Below are 24626 nucleotides of genomic sequence, written 5' to 3'. Positions count from 1 at the left end.
AAAAAAAAAAAAAAAAAAAAAAAAAAACACATCATAGTAAAATTAATACCTTTTCAGCTTTGCATCGAAGCTAAAAAACAAATATTTTCTCACCATGAATCACGATCTACGCGCGTTATTATCATACATGATTGATTGATCACTAACTAAATGGTAGGCCAATATAGTTGTAATCATACTATAATTACTATAGTTAATTTATAACAGTTAGATTTTGATATATTATCATAATTTACTTTATCCAGATTGTTTTCTTTACTAAAATGAAATGGTTTTTGATTGTAATTAATAACCAAATCCTGTACTATCTATTAATTACATTTAATATACCAATTAAACAAAGAAATGGTGTACAACAAAATTATTTAAGTTTTTCAGGTAAATCATAAAAATTCTAATAAATATGTATTAATTAACACATAGTGTATATTAAAATTATGGAAGGTTATATTTAATTAATTACTGTTATTACACAAGTATTAATTTTAATCAGATTTTGTAAAAAAAATAGTTAGCATTGACACTTAAACTTCATGTAAAAATAGGCCATGTCCAAAAAATAATTCAAAGATATAATTATAAAAACATTTAAATTTAATTGATTATATTACACGTTTCCATTTTCAAATATTTCAAATATCATATAATTGATAAAAATTAATTTTCAATTAGGAGAATTTCCTCAAAATAATCCTTTTTTTTATGAGACTCCTAATGTTATTTTAAATTTATAAAGAGTCATTACATATACTCAAAAAAATAGATAAAAAAAAATTAATTAATTATTTTTAACAATATTTTTTGCAAATAATTTTTAATAAAATAAAATACTCCAATATTTTTAGTAAAGAGAAAGTGTAACGATGTGAGTTGGGTTTTAACTTGCTTAACAATAAGGTTGATTATTCAGAGTTGTAAGTTTAATTCCATTTATTATGCTCCCAACCAACATTTTATATTTATATTTAGAAATAAAACTATAGTTCTTGCTCTCCAATCAAAAAATTGTTAAATTTGAAATAGTTAGGTTTTCTTCAGAACATAATTAAAATTTAATCAGATTTGAAATGAATATAAGGAAATAAGAGTCTAATTTTATTAAATAATATCTTTTAGAATAAAATTTAAAGTTTCTTCGTTTTAAAATTATTATGTTGAGTGTATCCTTTGAGCGGTTATATTATTTAATATTTTTTAGGTATACAATTTTTTGAAGAGTGGATCAATAAGCGACTATCGTAAGGGCTAAAACGCTAAAAATCTTTGATATAATAACTCATGTTCTAAAACTCTTGAGAAGAACAGCAACGATCAAATGAAAGAAAACTTGAGAAGAGGGAAAGTAGAATAGAAGGCAACAAGTGTTGCTCAGTGAGGTAGAGGGGAAAGTCGATACTACGTACAACTTTTTTTTTTTGCGTTCTTATATTTTAAAATAAAAGCACTTCCATTTTTTCGTGCGTGCCCTTAAGGGTAAACAATATATTTTTACGAACGCCAAGTATAAAATGGAAAGTGTGAAATGTCAGAATACAATTAATTCTATGAAACTTTTATTTTTATCAAAATGATTGACGCTATGATAGTTTCTTAATTTCTCTAAATTTTACATTGAAAACTTCAAAAAACAAGTATAAATCAATAATCATTACACTTTTAAAATTTTAATTAAATATTTTTCAATACAAAAAAAAAAAAATAAATAAATAAACAATATCAACATTTTTAATTCTACTATGTTTTTAAAGCTATTTCATTTATTAAAACAAATTATACCTATACATTTTTCTAAAACATTTGTTTTTTTTTTTTTGTGAAATTTTATAATATTTTAGTTTGAGTTTTTAACCTTTAATAACACAAAAACATGATGTATAGTCTAAATTACACAAAATAAGGTTGCCTTATCATTAGTTTAATACAAACATAATTTTAACACTTCAAATAGGCCACTAAATATTAAAGTCCTTTTATTCAACTTTGTTTTACCTACACCTTGTTGCGTACTTGTTATTTAGATCAATTTAAAAATGCATTAATTTTTCATTTTCTTAAGAGTTTTATACATAAAATAAGCCCGTATATTATTAAATGTACTTCATAAACTTCATTAATAAACGGCTTATATTTATATTAAAACAATTTTACTCGTAAATATTTTTGAAAACTAATAAACAAAACTTTCTTAAATTTTTTATATTAAGAAAAACTTGTTTTTTCGTTTATTTTATTCACTTTGTCTTGATCAGCACTATTAATTTTATAAGTGACCCTTTTCTTATATTGATTTTAGAAACAGCATATATAAGGGGAACTTTTAATTAAACCATGTTTTTAAATGGCAAATATCGAATAAAATTGTTTTATTTAGCTTTGTAATCTTAAATAATCTATAAAAATATCGTTGATCGAAAAAAACCGACGATAAATTAAAGTTCAACATGTTTAAATAATAAATAAGTGAGCAATTTGTTTGATTTGTTATTACTATTTTTAATTTTATGAACATATATTCTATACAAGTGGTATTTCTATTGATGTGCAACGACTTCGTGATAAATGTTATTTTTACGTATCATGTAGAGAAAGTTAAAATATGTACTGTACGTGATATTATTTTGATTTAAGTAATTTCATAAAAACAACTTCAAACTATGAATAAAATTACGAGATAACACATAATATTAAAAACTATAACGTATAAGATGTTAGTTTTAAAAATTAAACAGACTAGTTATATTTTAATCATCGTCGTTGAAACTCAAACAAATTTAGAGCTACAAATTTTCCAACTCACTACCAAATATTTGTTATACAAATAGTAATTAATTAGTATTTCTGGTTTTAATTTTGATATAGCGTGGTTAACAAATGTAATTGTAATCATGCTAATTTTCATCTGCATTGCTCTGGAAAACCTTTTAATCTGTTCAATTTATAAGTAAATGTATATTTTAACTACTTTCTCCGGTAATACTTTTAAGTACCAATATGCATCTAGCTAAAGTTATCATTTAGACGATCTACTAGAATTATTATTCCATTACACAATTAATAATAGTTATGTTCTACTTCGGAAATTCAATTTCAACATAGACCGTAGTATGAACTGAAGTAATGATAATAGTATTCAATCGAGTAACATATGGTCGTATTCTGACAGTGGGAGTAATAAGACTATTTTTCTTCGGTTATACCATTTATCATATGAAGTTATGTACAGACTCATTTTTATGAGTTATTTTTTTGGAAATACATTAGAAAAAAGACAAATAGTTTTTCTGAAAATAATTGGTTAAATAAGGATTTAAAGGTTAGTATTGCTGGTGATCGAACTAAGCGAAATTCTGAAAACATGTAAATGAGAATCAAGTATTTTTACTTTTAGAAAAATAATAAAAATAAATTATGCGCAGATTTTAAGGAAAAAACTGTTTGAATACTTGCATAATTCTAAATATATTTCGATTGATCTATCAACCATGTAAAAAATACCATTACCTCCAAAAATAAATTAGTACGTTTGTATTCTGTTTTTTTTTTAAGTTCTAAAAATAAATAAAAATTACCATTAAATAAAGTACAAATGTAAAATTAAACTACATACATATTATATAGTATATAAATATTATTAAATGTAAGTGGATGTTTGTTTGCATTGAAACAAATTATGATAATCGAAAAAACAAATGAGTAAATAACCATGGATATTAAGCGATATTAACCCTCTTAGAAGTTCTATTCATTCAAAATTAAGTATTCAGATAAGTATCATAAAAAGGTATTGTTTTATTTGTTTGCTAATCGCTAAACAACACAATATAAATATCATTGATGGGAATTCAAATTCAAAAGTTGATTATTTTTTCAATAATTTCATATTTATACTCTTAATTTAATAAATACAAATACAAAGAATATTGTTAATCAAATTGTAATCAAAGGTTTTTGGTTATATTAGTTTCTACACGCTGTCTTAGAAGAAATAACCTTTAAATACTAAAAACCAATAAAGTATTTAATTTTAAATATAATAATAGTATGTTTGGTGAGATATTTGTTGGGGTTAAAACAATATTACTATGTAATTGTCAGTACGCACTGTATCAATATTCAAAATTAATACTAAAAAATAAACTACTCAAAAATAATAAGCAAAGAAACAATGAAATTATTTACACGAAGTCTATCGACTGTCTTTAATCATTAACATAACGCATAAATGTTTATCACCATAAAAGAGGTAAACAACATTTTATTAAGTTAAATAAAATAATTATTAAATATAAATATATTATAAACTCGATGATAAAAATCTTATTTTCACTCAAGTATTTCTTTGCAATTGTAAGTTGTTTGCGTAAGCCTATTTATCGTAAGACTTCTAATTATCAGACTCTTCCGGGCGTAGATAAAGGTGGACTGACTCGATGAGGATTTGTTTGTTGATGAAACTCGCATAATATATTTTTGTTAGGAAAGAATTTTTCACTGTTTCACTGCATACAACAATGCTGTTTAACTGGCCTATAAATATTTAAATGTACTTAATGTATTACAGTAGAAGGAATATTTCAACACCATCTACAATCCGAAATTGAATTCAGATTCACATACTTTAGGCGGCTTAAAATTCAATGCAAGACTATCTTCAGCATCAAAATAATCGTGTTTATTTCACGTCTTTACTTATACATAATTAATAGTATGGAAATTTCTGAGGTTGCAATAGCAAATGTCGAGAGAACGATACGCTTGACCTATCCCAGAGTCCTAAACTACACTATTATACGCCGACTAATGTGATTAGGCGACCGAAAGCCGTTATGATATGATAGTATCGTTTTACGTTTTGTATAGAAGTAATTAGTGAAAAGGAACAATGCGCAACAGATACACATAATTTTAACACCATAATGACCCTCGACCTCGCCACGGTCGGTCATGCGACAGATTTAACGATAATCCCATTTTGTTTGTGTTTGCCTGAATTTGTCACCCTACCATGATTTGGTCGTTTTTAGCAGTGTTGATTTATTATTGTTTGCCATTTTACTTTTTATGCGTTGAGGACATTCTAATACAACGTCAGAATCCTCCGGAAACTCCAAGTCCCGATTATCCTCGGTGCATGGTCTGATGCCGACATTCAAGGGCGATGACGACGAGCACCTAGAGCTGGAATGAAGCTGAAAACATCACTATCGTTTTCCACATACCCAACGGTCAGTACGATTTTTGAGTTTATGCCGAGGAAAACTCTGACAAAACATCTTTAGACAATCCAAAAACGCAGAAAAGTCTTAAGGTAAGTAACTATTGATTAAAGATTTTTTTGTGCTTGCATCGTTATTTGTTTATTATAACTCTTTTTGGGGTACTTAAATTTGTAAATTAATTATAAAAACATTAACTAATTTATTGTAATACGTTTAAAATCTTATTATTAATGTTATAATTAGATTTGACTCTCAGGTACAGTTTTTACCTAAAAATAATTTTCAGCCAGCTTATTTTCATTTTCGAAGTTTTTTCACTAAAAGACGGGAAATTAAAAAAGTGCGGTGGAAAAAATCGCATAAATCAAAATAAGCGCATTAGTATTATTATTTTCTCTCATCATTTTTTAAGAATTCACTTTTAATAACTTCTCAAAAATAGCTCTTAAGTTTTATAGNTAAAAGACGGGAAATTAAAAAAGTGCGGTGGAAAAAATCGCATAAATCAAAATAAGCGCATTAGTACACCTTATTTTCTCTCATCATTTTTTAAGAATTCACTTTTAATAACTTCTCAAAAATAGCTGTTAAGTTTTATAGAACTATATTTAAATCTTTATAGTTAAAAAAATATCTATAATTTAGCTAAAATCATTTTTTAAAAGTTTATTAAAAAATATATCTGTATGATAATGATCAAGAACATAAATTATAATGACTATTTTATTAAATGTTAATTAAATCATTATTATATAATATTAATTTTTGAAACGTAATCGTACTATAATTTCATTTATAAAATCACTGTCTTAATAGAAATCATTGAGTCAGATACAAAATTTAAATTTGAAATTTGAATCAATAAAAGTAAATAGCTATTCAAATAAAGAATAAGTATTTCGATGAATTAATGAACAATATAAGATTAGCTTAAATGAACCAAAAATAAAATAGATATTTTTCTCAAATTGTGAAATATTATAATTATATTGATTATTAACACTCGCATGTTGATGATTAATTATCACGAACGAATTAAAAATTAATTTAATTGACCGTAAAAGGATTTATATTGTAAATGTTTTCTTAACTTATATTGTTTCGAATAGGTCGTGTGTAAAATGTACGATACAGTGTATGCAATATATACAAATAAAAAGTTCTATTAAAAATAAATAAATTATGAATTTGATTTTTAGTAGACAAATAATAATTGAATTTCAGGCTGGTTAAGATTAATTATAACTCGATAATTTTACAATAGAAATTTTTGAATTTTAATAATTACAATATTTTGTATGAAATAAATTGGAAAAATAGATTAAAATATTTTTTAATCTATTTTTCCAATTTATTAATGTGTTTTACATTTCTAAAAATTATATTGTAAACAACAGAATAACATTTTTTTTCGAGTAATATTAAAGAATAATTGAAATAAGAACAACTCTTATTCAATGATTCCTGTTTTTATAATCATGACACACATTCCATGACGTTGCTTAAAGTGACGTGAAAATTTATGCGATATCCCAAGAGCTATTTCATGTACGAGGGTAGTGTTTTAGCAATCTTCCATCTACCATTTTATCCCTTATTCTCTCACCCAATATCCATAATAAATTAGTTTCGTTTTAATATTTTTATTTTCCTCATTTTTTTCAATGATAATAATAAAGTATATTAATAGAAAATTAAAAATTGAAAGATAAAATAAGTAAATTAATTTTAAGTAAGATATGATATTTTATGTAAATAATAATTTTAAATTTTATGGCATCTTTTTTATTCTGGACTATATATGTATATTTCCTATTTAATAAATTATTCATTTACACAAAATGATTTATTACATTCAGTTAGAAGAGTAGGTAACAGTTAATTATTACCTCCAAAAATTCTATTTTTTCCAAGGACAATGTATATTGCATTACATATAAGTAGATTTTGTCATCTTCATGGTTTTGCTATTCAAACACTATTACAAGGACTCCGTCATGCATTAAACACAGATTTATATTAAAAATAACTGACCACGATTTCTTTAAGCAATATTAGTATAAGATCTATATCAATATAAAGTATTTTCGAGCAAAAAATAAATGCTATCGCAAAGAAAAAGTGTCATACCTTTATCTAAGAATAACACTGACCTCTGTAATTTAAAGTATCTAATGAATTCCGTATTATAAAATTATGTTAATATATTATTTAATTTTATTCTTCTGTTGGTAATATTATTAAATGTATGATGTAAACAAATATATTGTAGTCTGATTTATTAAATATACTGTCCCCCAATTTTTCATTAATATGTAAGTTATTCCTATTTATCAATTTTATTGTAACAAAAAATTATATCTAATGGTAAATTTTAGGATTAACTTTCAAAAGTAAATGGTATTAATTTTTATTAATATCAATATTAATCAATATTAATATTTTATTGATCGATAACCACTTTTGTATTATTACTTTTTGAGTTAATGTAATTATAGTTATATACAAACAGGATGTGCAACATAGAAGATTTCTAATCTGCGTGTTATGGTAAAAATAAACACTAACCCTTTCCTCATCTTTTCTAAATCTTTAAGTACTAAATCCTTATCTCTAAAAGTAAAAATATAAAGTTGGTTATTGATAAATAAAAATTTAATATAGACGATTTTCCATTTAATTGTGAAAAAATAATATATTACCATTTAACTTTAGCAAGATTTTAATCAGTAATTTTATTATAATTTATGAAATAATTTTTGGAGTAAATTAATAAATACAAGATAATGCTAGAACTTAAGACGGTGGACAGTCTAATAACGTCAGAGATATTTATATTAACTCTCTGTGAAGACCGAACTGTCAATTAGAGCGTTTTTTTCTTTAACACTTAATATTCATAATAATTATTTTAAATTAATAAACTAATCAATTATAAATATTTATTATTTGACTTGTGGTATATTTTATACATGCATTATTTTCATAATTTTTTAATGGACCAATCAAAAAAATATAAATGCTTTTATATTTTCAACATTGAACATTCTATAAAGCAAGGTTGAAGCCATAACATTGATAATTATTTTTTTTTAAACAATATGTTAAATTAATCATTTAAAAACATGCAAAGAACTTTGATGCTTGTCCAGTAAAGTAAGTCCTTTATGTCAAAGCTAGGTCACGCGCATTGTGAAACTATCAAAGAATAATTTAAATTCTTCAACTAGTCATATGACTAGACTTAGAAAAAGTTCTAAAAACGAGCTTATTTATCAACCATCATGCGTCGTGCGGTTAATCGCTATCAAATAAACTGATAATAATATTTATTTTTTTTTTTTAAAGAAAAGAATATGTAAAGTGAATAAAACCCATCAATTAGTGTATTGTTACCTTTTTATATTATAAATAATAATACTTAGTATGCGACAAAATGTATGAGCAATAATAAAAGTGGAATGAAAGTAATAAGAATCATAAAACAGCATTTCGACATCTATGTTTTGGCATTTTTTAATACTTAAAATAAGTAGAGTAAAAAGGCAATAATAAAAGGTGAGAGTAAAATTATTTATGAAGAAACTTTTGAGAAGTATTGACGTACCTAGTCTTCTAATTCTGAAAAGAAGATAATGCAACTGAAGTATAGCTGAGGATTCCATATATATTTTAGAATAATACCTTTTGAGCTGTTTGACAATTCCTTCTATTCTGTACAATGTATGAAACTTTGGCAAAAAAAACATAATTATACATTAAAAAGTAGTACATTATGATTTTTATTGTAAATAATCGACGAAGAAACTATTATGTACATTTTTATCATTACTTTTAAATTAAAAATAATTCTTATTCACTTTATAATTTAATAGTATGAGAAACTTAAATTTTAATTAATATTGAAATAAAAATTATATTTTTTAAACAGTACTGGTTACTTAGAATAATTTTTCAGATTTGAATCTAAGTTATGTTAGAGCTCGTAAATTATGAATGTCATTCGATCATTAGAGTTACTTTTAAGTTGTATTTTTAATATTGATAGCTTGAATTCAACATATAATGTATGTGTTGTGTAATTTATAATGGGAATATCGCATAAATCATTCTGCACGCGGGAATCATTTGTAGAATATTTAAGCACATACTAATACATTTATACACATGTATTTGGTAATACCATAGATGTTCGTATAGATTTTTCATTTTGTTTAAATAAATATTGGTCAGCACTTGTTTTGTTACATTAAAATAAAAAATCCTAATGAAACAGCCATCAAGGTGAGAGAAATTTTGTACCGTAACGTTAATAAATTAATTAATTTAAAAAAAATGATCTCTAACAGAAAACTGTTTTTGAACTATTTATAAGAATAATGAATTTAGTAAACAAATGTTGTTACATACTAATTTAAAAATAGTTTTTAACTAAAATTTTAAAGATTCTTGGCTATCAGTTTAAAGAAACTTAAAATTAGTCCAGAAAATATATAATTCAATAGAAAACAGTATGGTATGTTTATAAAAAAAAGGATAAATTTAAGGAAAAATTCCCTAGCTTTTTTACATGTAGTATGCGAATTATGCGAAGAGTTTAATTTTGTACAAACAGCATTGCTAGTTTCAAGAATGCGTACGACATAAAGACTTAAAACTATGCACTTTAATATGCTTACTATCATGTTAAACCTTATCTAGAAATATCAAAACTACTATGTTAAACAGTTCAGTGGAATCTTTAAGTATTTGCAAACAGTAATGTGCTAAAATTCAAACTCAGTTAATATAATAAATGGTATTCACAATTTTCCTAAGTGAAAAATATATGATGGTAATTCATTACTAGGGTAAATTGAATGTACATTAGGAAAGAAGATAATATTAAAATATAAGTTTATCTTCATTATTCATACAATACTAATACTGACTCATGAAATAAGTTTTTACATACATTTACTATATAAATATTAAATGCGTTCTTAGAAATTATAAATTAAAATTAAAAAGTTAAATACAGTCATTGGTGAGAAAAGTATTAGGGATTATAAAAATTATTAATACATGGAACACGTTTTTTATAAATATTGTAAAAAAAAAAATGTCGGGATAAAGGACGTATTTATTTTAAATTAATCATTAATATTAAGTTAGAAAAATATTTTTAAAATTCATCATTATTTAGAAGTACAAAGGTGGCAACATTTTTAAGTATAATATTTCTTATAAAGCATAAAATGCTTTATTTTTCCATATTATGGAAATAAATTTATTTTTAATAAATATTAATTTAAATCTAAAGCCCCAAATGTTGTTCAAATTACACATATTCATAAAATCGAAGCCTATTGAGCATAATTATCTCTTTTTTATTAGTTATACAAATGTATAATATTTCAAATATATCTATTAAATTACAGACTTTTGGTCAATTGAAACATAAAACAAAAAAATTCAAACACGATGTGGATTAGATTAATAGCCGCGTTTGTCGTTTTGTTTCTTAATCCCGTTCTCTCAAATTCTGGCTTGTCGACCAATTCATTTAGCAATGAACTCCGAACCGGGTTCGCCAGACTCTTTCAAACGGGTATCGAACAACCACTATACAATCCCTTTATAATTTTGAACCCAGAAACTCAAAACAATTTAATAGGACAACTCCGACCAGGGCAGAATGGACCATCAAGCTCAACTGGTTTTATCGCACCGATTCCTCGACCTAGGTACGAGTTGCAGTATCAATCATGGATGATTCCTTATTTTTTTACATCCAATAGGTACCATCCGCCAAAACCAAAGAGATCGAATGACGTGTTGGTAATCGTTTTCAAGACAGCCAATTGTTCAACGAACGGAACAAGTCCAGATGACAGTGATGAAGTAAGATTATTCACGTAACCAATTAGGAAATCGAGCATGTTTAATCCTAACCACACTGTAATGATAAGTATACGTAGCTAGTTCATAAAACGATATAATATTTTAAAATCGTTCCAATCTATAAGGAAATTTAAATTTAATTTAAGTAAGTAAATCAGCTAAATGTATATTGAACATTTTGAAAATGATTAATGCATACAAATAATTGATTCATTTGATTAAACTTATTTAGCAAATTTAATAAATTTAAATTGAGATATCGCGAATCTTTAATAAGTTGTATAAAAAAGGTTTTTTTTATTACTTAAGGATTTTTTGATATTTAGGAATCTGGAAATCCTGATGATGATGCTGAAGAAGTTGATGTAGTCACAGGAGGTACGGATAATGGTAAGGAGCCATCTCGTTGTGTATGGGCTATTCTCTCGTGCTGTGCTCCAGCTAATAGTCCTGTTAGATATACATGTTTTGATGTATTAGGCTGTAGTAGTGCATTTTGGGAATCTAACCCATGCGTACCGCCCGTTATTAAGGTAGCACTAGAAGAGGCTGTTAAATATTATGGACCTATCACATCATTCAACCGAACTATGACATCGCCATCACCTGCTGGAGATCCTCCAACTGACACTGACAATATGCCCGTTGATATAAACACAAAGAGTGCTGAAAATTCTACAACTTTGCAACCATCCGCATCTTAATATTAAAATAATTATTATTTAAAACTAATGTTTGAGAACGATAGTGATTATTGGCGATTTAAATACATTCAAATATATTGAAAGAATTTAACAATATTACTATAAAATACACATTGTTAAAAAAATTTACTATTACCATAATATAATTATGGTAAACATTTCAAATTTCTAAATAAAAATAACGCATTGGAGAGATAATTCCATAAAATAAAATTTGTACAGCTAAGTACAATAATTAATTAAAAATAATCATAAAATATACTATTATTTAAAAAAAATTAAGTTTGTATTTAAGCTTTAAACTTAAATAATTTATTTTAATTTATAATATAATAAATAGTAATTGAAGGAGTAAGGCTTTCATTAAAGGTGTTAATTGATATTTTTTTCGAAAATCTATTTTTATGCGTGAATAGAAGTGCAATAAAAACATAATATTAATCATAATTTGGGTTTTTACTCATGGTTACGGAAATAATACATCGGTGAAGATATTTTTAATAGAATTACTATAAATATTTAAAATTGGCAATCCTGACTAGTTAAAAAAATGTCAGTCAATAACTTTATCCACTAACCCCTTTAAATATTTGATTCTTATAGTGATTTCTATCTAATTATTGAGATTTTAATTTTATAAAATGTTTTAAAATTAAAACCTAAGAATTTTTATGCCTCCTAATGGAGATATAATTATGTAGTTATTAAAATAAGTATATTTAAAAACCTAAGTAAATTATTATCGTGTGATAAGGTTCTTGTAAAAAATTATTAGCAATAAACGTAATTATAATATTATTTTTTCTAAATTAAAGTAAATCAACTACTATCCAATTGGTTTTGAAAATCAGATTTTCGAGTAAAATAAAATAACGTAACACAAAAACTGTAACTTAACACAAAAACATTTCAGCCAATTAAATTAAAGAAAAAAAATTAATTGTTCGATGATAAAATAAAGTTTTTATGTATTTCATTAGATATCGCCGAAAATTTCATGATTACTAAATGTTTTTTGGTTCTAATTTAAACATTTATTGATTTATATAAATTTTATTAATAATTAACGCTATGATTTAACTATTAATAAAAAAAATGTATAATTTATATTGTAAAATGTAAATATACAATCAAAAAATTACATGAACCCGATCGATGTACACTAAAATGTATAAGAGTTTTCAAAAGTTTGAGATATTAGGAAAAGAAAAAATTCCCTATCCAATTTTCTAAGACGAAGAGAAAGGAATCCATATAAGACCAGCAGCAATTTCCTGTTTCAATTTTTCAACCCGTTTTCCGCCCCGATAAACCACTAGCGCGTTGGAAAATTTAATCAAGTGCACTCTTCCTTTTCATGTCACATCATCTTTTGTTCTGTTCTTCCATATCTTGTGTGTTTAATCTTTATAGCTGCAGACAACTCGTTACACAAACGGTGTAACGAAGGATAAGAAAATAAAGGAAATCGTTTTGAGGTAAAAAATTACCCCTTTAGCATCAAACCACAATTTGAACCAGTCTCCGATAAGCTTAACAAGTAGGGTAACGACAAAGGAAATTGATCGTTTCCAGTAAATTAACTAGTTGTCCATCCAATTATTGGAATTTACTATCATAACAGTAATTTTCTAAAGTACATATTATAATGGGGATATTTTTTAATAATAATATGTAATAGTACAGTTTAAACTAATACTCGAAGAGAAGCTATTCATCTAATAAACAACTATTTCTGATAAAGCATTGTAGAAAAAATGAAGAATTATAACGATATAAATAAATTTATAATTCTAAAGTTTTTTGACCAAAACAAATCTAAAAATAAAAAGTGTAAAATGAAACATTTGTTGTATCAACAAACATAAAATATCGTTAAACATAATTTCATTTATAATGTAAAACAATATTTTATTTTGAAATATTATGTAGTAAAAAGTAATCATTAGTGGCTTCTTTAAACTGTTCATTGTAATAAATTTATATACATTATAAACGTTAAATGTATGAATGTTATAACGATTAAATATTGAATAACGTTAAATTCAATTTTGAAGTATTGTTAAAATTCATTTAAATGTCGAACAAAAAAAATATCTTAATACTGACTCCTAATAAAAAATTTCAATGCTTATTAAAAAAGTTTTTAATATTATTTAGAACACAGTATATTGGAGAGTATTAAAATATAATAATAAAATAATTTTCCATATCTAAATCTAACAACGGTGGATGGTTGTTAATAGTACTGAACAGTTGTTGTATTTTTTTTTATATTGAATTACTGTGTTAAAATTACAATTAGTCGTGAACAGCACAAAAAAATAATAATCCAGTTACCGTACTTTTGCTGATTAATTGAATTATTACATAACATGAGTGAAAAGAAAGAAATATAATTTTTAGACATTTCTTTATATCATTTCTTTTTTTTAAATGGAAAAAATATTACACCAAAGAATTATTTAATAATATGAACCTCCAGTTGACAACATAATACATCAAACAAACTGTAAACAAAATCTTAGTAATTTAATATTATTCTTATCTATAAAATATGATCGAGATAATTTTGAAATTCATATTTATCAAATAGAATTTAGTTTTTTCCACTATTTTAAAGTAAAGTTATTGCTTTGATTTATATTTATGATAGAAGTATTAAGTAAATATATTTACATAATATGTACAGACAAACAATCGAAAGCCAAAAAAATAAAAACAATACTCAAAGATTCATTGAAAATTAAGTCAACTAGTTTCTACAGTTATGTACTGTAAATTTTAAAGTACTTACTGCTATTTTGGGCAGTGGGCTTTTTATCTCCTTTGCCCATAGCCCTTTCCCTTGAGCGGTTAATCTTGGCTGATTTTTCTTCACCTTCAGTTGTCAAATATTAATCTATAACAAAAATATTGTTTTAAATCTATCATACATATTTTTAAAACTTAATTGACAATTATTAGACTATTTTTATTTTTATTTTATGTATATAAAATTTATTTATTTTATGTTCAATCTATTCAAATCCAGCTAGTAAAATAATAAGTATAAAAATTGGTTATAAGTGAAAAGCAGTTAAGATGAAAGCCATCAAAGTTAGTACAATTTTATAATACTGAAGGTTAAATCTAAAAATGAAAAATGTTAATAATTTATAAATTAATAGAAAAAGTTGTATTCGATTTATTTAAATATTCGATTATTTTTATTTTCTCATCCTCTGTCCCAACTATTTATGATCGGTTTACCATATTAATTTGGTGGGATTTTTAGTTTTTTAAGGTTTTGTATGCGATTTCATAATATTTTTGGTTTCTACAACTATTAACCTAACGAATTCTAGAAAAAAATTTATATAGGCCTACTAACTTACTATACATGATAAACAATTTCAAAAACCATAATTATTTCGGATCCCTTATATAAAAGTTCCCAACCAAAATGTAAATTTAAAACAGACCAATGTATATCTTTTTTTTTTTTTAATTAAAACTATATTAAAAATATTATTAATTTAAAACTAAAAATATTAAAAAAATATGTATGTCTTGTGATAACATTTTAACTATCACTTTATTTTGTTGATCCTATAATTATATTATGTGGTTAAATTACATGGTTTTTAAATGTTACACTGAAAATTAATTCTTTAAAGCTTAGTCACCTTTATAATGAACTAAAATCAATAAAATCATTATTTTATTATTTATTGGTGATGAAATCAAATAAAAGCGAATAACTGTATATTATACGATTTCTATTGGAACAATAATAATACTGATGGTCTAAAAATAAACGAGTACATCACCAGTTATTTACTTTAAGGAACAATTTCTTTATTAGTGGACACCGAAATTCTAACTATTATTTTGATTTCTTATATTTAACTAAAACTGAAAAAATAATAGATTAAATAAATAATAAACTATTCATTATAATATTCAATGTTCGGTAATCCTATTTTAAAAAATCTTTATATTTATAGAGAAAATTAATTAGTGAATTATGAAATTTTAAAATACATTTAATAAAACATAAAACACAGTATTTTAACAAATAATGTTTGAAAAAAACATTAGTGTATTAATATTATAGGACCAAAATTCTTTAAAATATACTTATATCACATTTTAAACTAATTAATTTTTATTTAAATAGATTTGAATTATATACGTATTTGTATCTACATTATTCTCTATTTTACCACCTAATTCATAGTATGGAAATGTACGAATAAAAACCAATATGAAAAAGACAATAGGTGTTCTTTTCATTATATGTAAAAATTTATTTCTGAAAATATTTTTTAAATTTTTTGTGGAAAAATGAATAATGTATTGAAAATTAATTTGCTTTGCAAACTATTATTTCATAGAGACAAATAACATTTAAACGAAAAAAAATTTAATATTTTTGCTTTAAATATTTTATTTTGCATTGTTCTCAAATAAATAACTGCAATAATGAGACAAGGTAATTCTTATTGTTCAACAAGTGTTTCTATGGTAAATCATTTAAATCTCAAATCCTTTTGAACAAGACTCGCCAATCTAATTTTGAAATACCATAGTACCTACATTGTTTTACATTCATCTTTTTCAACTGATTATAAATGCATGTGTTTAATAGTAAAAATATAAATTTAGAGGCATGTTCAAGTAGTTTTTTTACCGCATCAAAATTAAAATTCAATTATACTTGATTAAAATTCTTACTGCAATATAATATAAAGAAATTTAAATAAAAATTAAATTTATTGTTGGCTAACAAATGTTCTCTGAACTTTTTAAGCTTAAAACATATTTTTGATAAATAATTATTTAATTATTTTGTTATAATTACTATAACTGTTTTGATAACATAATCCAAAATTAAATGGCTTGTTGAAATCAAATGCATTTAACGTATACACTGGATTCTTTTTTTTAAATTATTTGCTAAAAAATTGGTGGTATATTTATAAATAGTAAAAAGTTCAACGATGAGGAAAAAGTAAAATTAAAAATATTTAATAATAACATTATAGATTTAAAATTCTTTATATTATGTAAAATATTTAAAAATTCGTGAATTTTTAACCAATGATACTATAGAATATATTGTATAATTTTTTCGCGCTACATGAGAAAACTTATTTTACAATAACTCAAAAACTATTCTACTTTTTACATTTTTTACTTTTATATCGGACTCGGTGGAAGATTTTACTTAAAAAATTACTATCATATGTAATAGTTCAATTTGTTTGTTAACTAGTGTATTATTACTTTATTCAGTATAATTCACTAAATTCTTTAATTTGAAGTTTTTTTTATTTTGCATGATTACATTACAATTGATGAAATCAATAAGCACAAAAAAAAACTGGAAATATTTTCAGTTGCCATTACAAGTATTTCTCATTCATGTAATAATGAATAGATCTATAGGACCTGTTAAAAGTATTAAATACTTTTATAAATTTTGTACACTGAACAACTTTTCAAATGTAAAATATATACATTGTTGACATATATCTCTAGAACAATTGTTGTGTGACAGGCAGATTTAAAGAAGCGTTTGAGTGCATTTAGCTTTTGATATTTATATTCCTAAATAGTGACACTACATTCAAATTCTTTCTGTTATAATTCTTGTGAGAGATTTCATACTTAGAATGATTAATTATATAAACTAAATTTTATTAATCCCAATAACTTCAATTATATAGTAAAAATGATCATTTAAAAATATTAAATTAAAACTAATAAATATTTAATTCGAAATACCACGAAAAATTGTTAAAAATTGTATTAACAACGATTAACACATACTGAAATTGTTATCGATCGGTAACAATATTGATCTACGATTTTAAGTAATTTTTTGTGGCTTTTTGAGATAAATATTTTTAAAATTTTTAGTTTTAAATTAATATTTTTGGTATAGTTTTGTACCAATACCTTGAATAATGAATTAAATTCAAAAAAATATATTGACCGAAATGTTAATATTTAAAATATTAATAAAAAAAAATTGTAATAATGCTTTCAATTTTTAAAAAGTTATTTTAATATAATGTGAAAATTATAATCATTAACATTGACAGTATATAACCGTAATTTTTTGGGGCATTTCCTTTAATTACGGGGATAAAGATAATTTTGAAAAATTATAGTGCTAATAGCTTCAATTAAATATGTTTTGAGATATTTCGACGTATAGTTTATCATTATCGTCCTGAAAAAATGTATTAAAATATACAAAAGTATTCATGTATCAGATATAAAGAAAAAAAACATAAAAAGCATAATAGTTTTACAGCTGCGTATCGATCCTAAAAATAAGTAAATTTTATGAATTTTCAAAAACTTACGAAAAGTTATAAGTTATAAGATAAGATATCTTCTTCGATATCAAAATAAAAAAATGTTCACTACCAAATATCACCTGTACTATAAATGAAATTTAATCCAAAATTTCTTATTAATATACCATATTTCAGTTTTCCTGGATCTTTCTTATATTAAGAAAATTCATCTTGCAAATAACCTTGAGTATATGAAATATAAAGTCATTACTTTTATTCAATGAACAATGAGTTTCATATTTTCAAAATAATGAATTTATGATATGCAAACATCCATTTTTCGTAATTAAGTATTCTATTGACATTGACGGCTAAGTAGCAAATAAGCAAAATGTTTAAGTCAAATTTTATGAGTTTATTTATGATAAAATATAATTTATTGGTATTAATCGAGACAAAAGTAGATATTTAAATGTAAAATAAAATATGAATATAAATTTATACTTCGTACCGTCGAAGGGGTTGACGTTTTTACCGTTCAACAATATTGCGTTTTTAAGTTGAACCTATTATATCATTTTATTAATATAAGACGTTGTTAAAACATACAATATTGTCATAAAATTAAAATTTATTGATACAGAATATGAGTTGAAATTTAATATTTTGTAAATGTGTAATATCTTAAGCGAATATTTTGTTAAATACTTTGTATTAAGTACATTTATCAATATTGAGACATTACTTCAGTTATTAAGTCGATTTTTCTTTCATATTAATTGAAAACTGCTTTGTTATTATTTGAATAGTTATTAATACGTTGTACCAAGAAAATAACTTGTTAGCTTCGATAGAGAGGTATTAGTTTTGTGATGGTGTGTGTTATATTTTATGTCTGTCTATAAATATTCTCAGCTTCCACTGGACTGATTTTAATGATCAATACGTTAATAGAATCCGAATGTCATCTTATTGAACTTTTCAAAGTTTTGAAAAGATCTCTTAATTTTAGAATTTTAAGATAATATCTCAAAATCATGTTACTTTAAAAATTACATTTTCAAAATTAATTTTTTTTCTGCATTTTAAAACTGATCAATTTTTTTTAAATTCTAATTCTAATAGAATTGTAATGTAATATATAAAGAAGACAATGAGTTTTTTTTTGGTATGACTTTTATGAAAATTCTATAAAAATTCTAAGTACAGGAAGAGTTTGGGAACGACCACTTACGAATGTAAAACAATTTTTTAACACAATTTTTGAAAATGTGTCGGAACATTTGACATAATTAAATTTATATCAAATTTAAGTTTTTGAAGTACACATTAATGTTAAAAAAAATTTGTCCCAGAGATTATTGTAATATGAAAAATCGGACGTCAAGCAAAAACATTACGTTATTTTTAATTAAGCAAATGATTTAATAAACATTCAATATTTTAGTGAAGTTTAACATTTTCTTTTTAAATTTCTGTGTCTTAATTACTACACAAAATTATTGATATCAATTTTATAATAAATTTAATTACTATAATAAGTATTTATTGGTGTATCATAATTATAAATAATAAAAATTGTAATAAGGATATAATTCAATAAACAGGAGTTGATGATTTTATAAGAATAATCCAACAATTTCTTTTAAAAATTAAACACTAACTACAAATTAGTATCAAAGTATTTCTTATGATAGTGATTTTAATCACTATCAGATATAATTTATACTTGACTAACTATGCCGCTATCCCACTGTGCTGAGTTTTTTTTAATATCGAAATAATAGAACGGTTTAATTATAGCGTGTTAAAGTATAAACCGACAATCGCATGCGTGTATACTTTTATGTTATAATGAAAAATAGAGTAAGATAGGGACGAAATGGTAAAATAAGGCAAGCAAGTAGTGGTTATCATAAAATGTGTATAATATACACATTTAATGCAATATATGCTCTGTATATAGTATGCTAAGAAAGCAATTTCAGTTTTGAAATAATTTTCAAGAATTGAAAAGGTGAAAGGTTCTGTGACACGCCGACTGGAAAACATTCGTACTTAAGTTGATACTTATGGTTAATTTGATTTCACCTCGGAATTATAATTAAATTTAATTCTCCTTTTGTTCCATACGAATATGTTTCTACTTCTTTGAAATAACCCCATGTTTCTCGAAGTAATAAGTGCAATATATTATTAATGTAACTATAGTAATATTTTCGTTGTTATTCACTCACTTAGAGTGCAGCAACGTGCCGCTTCTGTCACCGGTAACCACTGCTTGGAGTTGTTATCGATTTTACATGTTCTCGTTCCCGTGCAGAATACTGATTTCTCGACTGGTTTTATTTTTTCTTGATATCAAATCTAAAAAAATAAAACAAGAGTAAAATTATTATTTGACATAATTAAATTACCTCTTTTTCGTATAAATATTGTAACGTTATCAATACAAATTTTTGCGACTGTTGCTTTTGCGACATTATAATACACTCGATTATTTTCATGCATTTAATTTTTGTTCAAAAATATTCGCAATAAATTTACATTTTCGTTATACGTGATATGTTAATTATTGTACAAACTATGTGCTATGAATTTTATTTTCAGTATTTTGATCTATACCGTCCCAACATAGTTAAACATAATTTTGATTTTATTACGCAAAATCATGTGAACTTTTCAATAATATATTTTTATTTGTCGGTAAGCAATTAATCCTTTTTCACCATTAAAATACCATAATGGTATTGTATCAAATTATAGAATACTCTTCCATCATCTCGAGGGAAAATAATAACTCTTTAATATTTTTTTACAGGGAATTCATATATTTTTGCTGCGTGTTCACACGCTGCCTTTTAAAATAAGTATTAAATTATAACCCTTGGTAACGATCGCGTGTGTTTGTGATGTGAGACAATGAAATGAATATTACATATGCTTGGCCAGCACTAAAAAAGAACATATGGGTCGCTAGTTTCGCATGGGGCAATGTAACTCTCACCGCTACTACTTTGTTTATTTCCACTTACCCAAAGGACAAACAAGTTGCCTCCATTTTATTTAAATCCTTAAACGTTAATTTGTCTAAGTTGGTTAGTTTATTATTAAAACACTCAAATGTGAGTACATACGAATAATAATAGTATGAGCAAAATATATTAAAATATAAATTACTATTTACCAATACATTCAAAATACTTCAACTTGCCATTTTGCAACAATGACAGTTTGCATACTTTTTATCAATGTTGCATAAATAGTTTTCTATTTACTGAAAATTTCGTAAAAGTTAAAAAGTTTGATAATATTCTTTCTGTTTCATACTGTATTGTAAGTAAAATCTTTTGTACTTTTAAAATCGGTGGAATTATAATACTAATAAAATAAGTTTAATTTTGTAATTCAATGGTGCGTGTAATATTAATTTAATAACTTGAAAACAAATTTATAACAATGCGGCTGACCACTAAGGAAGTAAAAATATTACCGACTAATTTTAAAGAATTAAGACTAAGAATAAAGAATTAAGAATATATAACAGAAGTTATCTAAAATAAATGAAAAAAAACTGTGGTTTAATTTAAAAAATAAAAATGTCTTTGTTAGCTTTAACTAATTTAACGAGATAATTTTTTTTATCATTACTCAGCTTATTGGTCTAACGGAATATTATTTTTATATAAAATACAATAATAAAATATCTCGTAAGACTTTTCCGACCGTAAAAATAGCTTATTTAGGCTTATAAAATAAATATTCTTGATAAATCGTGTCGTATATTTGTTTTGTAATTTTAAAAAATAGATAATATTGACATGGAATCTTATGGTATTTTATATCTGTGTGTGTGTGCTATATGATACCGCATTAAAACATAAATAGATCAAAAAGGTATTACAGGCAAACTTTGTTATCATTGTCAGTGAAATTCTTTAAGTATTTTTTTGTCACAGTCCTATAAAATTTCTTCCTGCTAACAGCTTGTTGTTAGTATTGACTCTTTTGTGTACAAGTTATGTGTATACCATATTGTACGAAATGTAACTTACTCAATCATCAGACGATATGCTTTGAGTTTACGCTATAAAAAAGTCTATGGAAAATGAGAAATTTGCGAAAGATGGAAAAAACAAGTATGGTACATTCTGATCACGTATTCGTGTTATCGTTGCGCATTTGTATGTAGCTTTTCTCGAGTTTTTCCGGTCACCGAAAATCTTACGCTTCTCCAAACAGCAACGTCTATAGCAATTGTTCAATATTCTTGTGGCTTACCTAATGTTACCTTTGTCTCAATAGTAGTCCAGCTTATCGACAATATATTCATGTTTGACTTACATTAACACTAAAGAGCATTTTCAATTGTTTTTCCTTTTAAAAACCAATACTACAACACATAGTCTGATGTAGTTTTAAGTTCTCCCGACTATCATAAAATTGTTTAAAACGTATAATTCACCTAAAACGAGTATTTGTTTTCAAAGGATATATTTCTAAATTATTTACCGCGACCAAATTCAACATTTTCAAAGTATACAGTCAAAAATATGTCGGTTTCTACATAAGGTATAATCTTTAAAGTTAAAAAATCACTTATTGAAACACGCTACTGAATTGAGTTAAACACGTTAAGCATCAAAAAATATTGAAATTAACGAAACCATTTTAATTATTCATATTGACAATATATCACAATACAATTCAAACAAGCGGTTGTGCAAGACTTCAATTGTCTGGACGGTGGACTTAACTGAGTGTTACTTTATTTTATTAAAAGACGTTTTGAGCAAAAATTCTCATTATGTTTGCAGTCGGAGGCAAGTGGCTACGAATCACTGCACTGCAGAACATTAAACAGACACTAAAATACTAGAGATGATCATAAAAACTATGAAGTATATAAAATAAATTGTCTCGGAAAGTGTAATAATAAAACCGTACATCGATAATAACGTAAACCGTCATATTGGTTAGTTGGTTATTGTTGTCCCAGGTGCTTACTCGAATATAGACTGCCTCTCTTGGAGTCTAAGACATCGTTGTTTGGAAAATAATACCCATTTATATTCCTTTTTACAGTTGGATTGGTTCTGTTCTTTAAAAACGGCGCCGATAATACAATATTAAATAATTCTTGCATTTATCGACGATGCCATAAAGTCAAACAAACACATAGTTACAACAGCTAACAATGGTGTTATGTCGGCAGGAACAAGAGTAATAAATGTATAGTATCATTGAGAGTTACATTTTTTGTAGCATGCAAAAGTTATCTTCAGATTAATTTCGTACATTTTTAATTGCGCACACCATTATAACTATTAAAAATACTTGTATAACTTATCAAAAATATAAATATATTTTAATAGTTTCGTTGTAAGAAAATTTAATGACTTTGTTATTATAACATTTCACACGAAATGTCTGAACTGAATTATATAGCTAATATTAAATAATGGAACTAATTAATGGAAAAATATTATTGTCTTTGTAGTGATGGAGCAGGTACTCGGAAGTGTATTTTTGGTAATTTTTGAAATGGTTAAATGAAACAATGGAGACCTCTTGGGCTGAAATGGAGCTTGACAACACGAAGATTCTTTAACGCTTTTTTTCAACATTAAATTTAAGGGGTTTCCCAATTATTTCCGCGTTTAAAGTAAACGAAGAAACTACGACGACGGGCTTGCTTTTGTAATTAAAAAAGTTTGAATTCGCATGCTTCAACCATCTCGTAGAAAGCTAGTTGCTACACAGTTTGTTAGTCGTGTACCCGGTCAAACAGCCGGTCGGTTTCACCTCCACTAGCTATGCTTACTAAATAATTAATATAATACTTTAATAAGTTGTATAATTTATGGAACTATTACAACGCAACATCAGCAACCTTGTTTCATTTTAGCTTGTTTATAATATAAGTATGAAAGAAAATAACAAAACGCTCGGCTCAGAAATGTTCGACTTTAATGACTTATTACTTAGGGTGACTAGGCATACTCTTTTACGAGGATTTGTCCTCTTATTGTGGACGTCGTCCTAATCCGGTCTCGTTGTCATAATGTTTTTTTTTATATACTTATTAAAAAACGGTTTTTAGCTTCGATGCGAAGCTGAGAAGGTATTGGTTTTACTAAGATGTGTTTTTTTTTTTTTTGTGTCTGTTACCACTTTTTCTCAGCTCTCACCGAACCGATTTCTTTCAATGATACGTCAAAAGATCATAAATCGTATCTAGTCGAAGACATTGCCCTTAAAAATTGAAAAAAATTCCCTCGTTCCCCGTAAAAGGGGGAAACCTCCAAAAAAATTACAAATTTAAAAATCGCTAATTTTCGAAATTTTTTCAATTTTTTTTACTTAAAAGTGGCATAACTTTTTCAAAAATAAACATATCAATATAATTCTTTTTTATATAGATGCATAATATCATTACCTTTCATTTGGTATATTTTTTTCATAAATTTAACCCTTAACCTGCCCACAAGGGGGGATTTAAAATGACAACTTTTTCACAAAAAATT

General features: G+C 24.9%; 3 protein-coding genes across 6 annotated transcripts in view; 2 read left to right on the top strand and 1 right to left on the bottom strand.

Moving 5' to 3' along the window:
- LOC126904085 (uncharacterized) overlaps positions 1-24626 on the bottom strand; it is a 70948-nt gene that overhangs the window by 26038 nt on the left and 20284 nt on the right. For 2 of the 3 annotated variants that reach the window (XM_050682973.1, XM_050682899.1), the window contains 2 exons: positions 20337-20466; positions 14604-14708 (listed from right to left, as the gene is read on the bottom strand). In XM_050682973.1, coding sequence (XP_050538930.1) covers positions 14604-14643 — 40 coding nt within the window. In that variant the 5' untranslated portion in view covers positions 14644-14708; positions 20337-20466. Of the gene's footprint in view, positions 1-8826; positions 8951-14603; positions 14709-20336; positions 20467-24626 lie in introns of those variants that run through there. The other variant, XM_050682824.1, reaches the window with a different exon arrangement.
- Positions 4932-11902, top strand: LOC126903608 (uncharacterized). Of its 2 annotated transcripts, XM_050682025.1 has the most exons (4): positions 4944-5308; positions 10640-10945; positions 11000-11102; positions 11429-11902. In XM_050682025.1, the coding sequence occupies exons 2-4, from the start codon at positions 10683-10685 to the stop codon at positions 11804-11806; spliced, it is 744 nt and encodes a 247-aa protein (XP_050537982.1). In that variant the 5' UTR covers positions 4944-5308; positions 10640-10682; the 3' UTR covers positions 11807-11902. The 2 variants fall into 2 exon arrangements, with proteins under 2 accessions (XP_050537899.1, XP_050537982.1); XM_050681942.1 differs by having other exon boundaries at positions 4932-5308; positions 10640-11102.
- Positions 16267-24626, top strand: part of LOC126903707 (uncharacterized) — a 21882-nt gene continuing 13522 nt past the window's right edge. The window contains exon 1 of the mRNA XM_050682461.1: positions 16267-16283. The gene's annotated coding sequence lies outside the window, so the exon portion shown is untranslated. The remainder of the gene's footprint in view (positions 16284-24626) is intronic.

The sequence above is a fragment of the Daktulosphaira vitifoliae genome, unplaced genomic scaffold, assembly GCF_025091365.1.
Source record: "Daktulosphaira vitifoliae isolate Bord-2020 unplaced genomic scaffold, ASM2509136v1 Scaffold_1, whole genome shotgun sequence".
Classification (NCBI taxonomy): domain Eukaryota; kingdom Metazoa; phylum Arthropoda; class Insecta; order Hemiptera; family Phylloxeridae; genus Daktulosphaira; species Daktulosphaira vitifoliae.
Note: the sequence above shows the minus strand (reverse complement) of the source record. Positions and strands in the feature narration are given on the sequence as shown.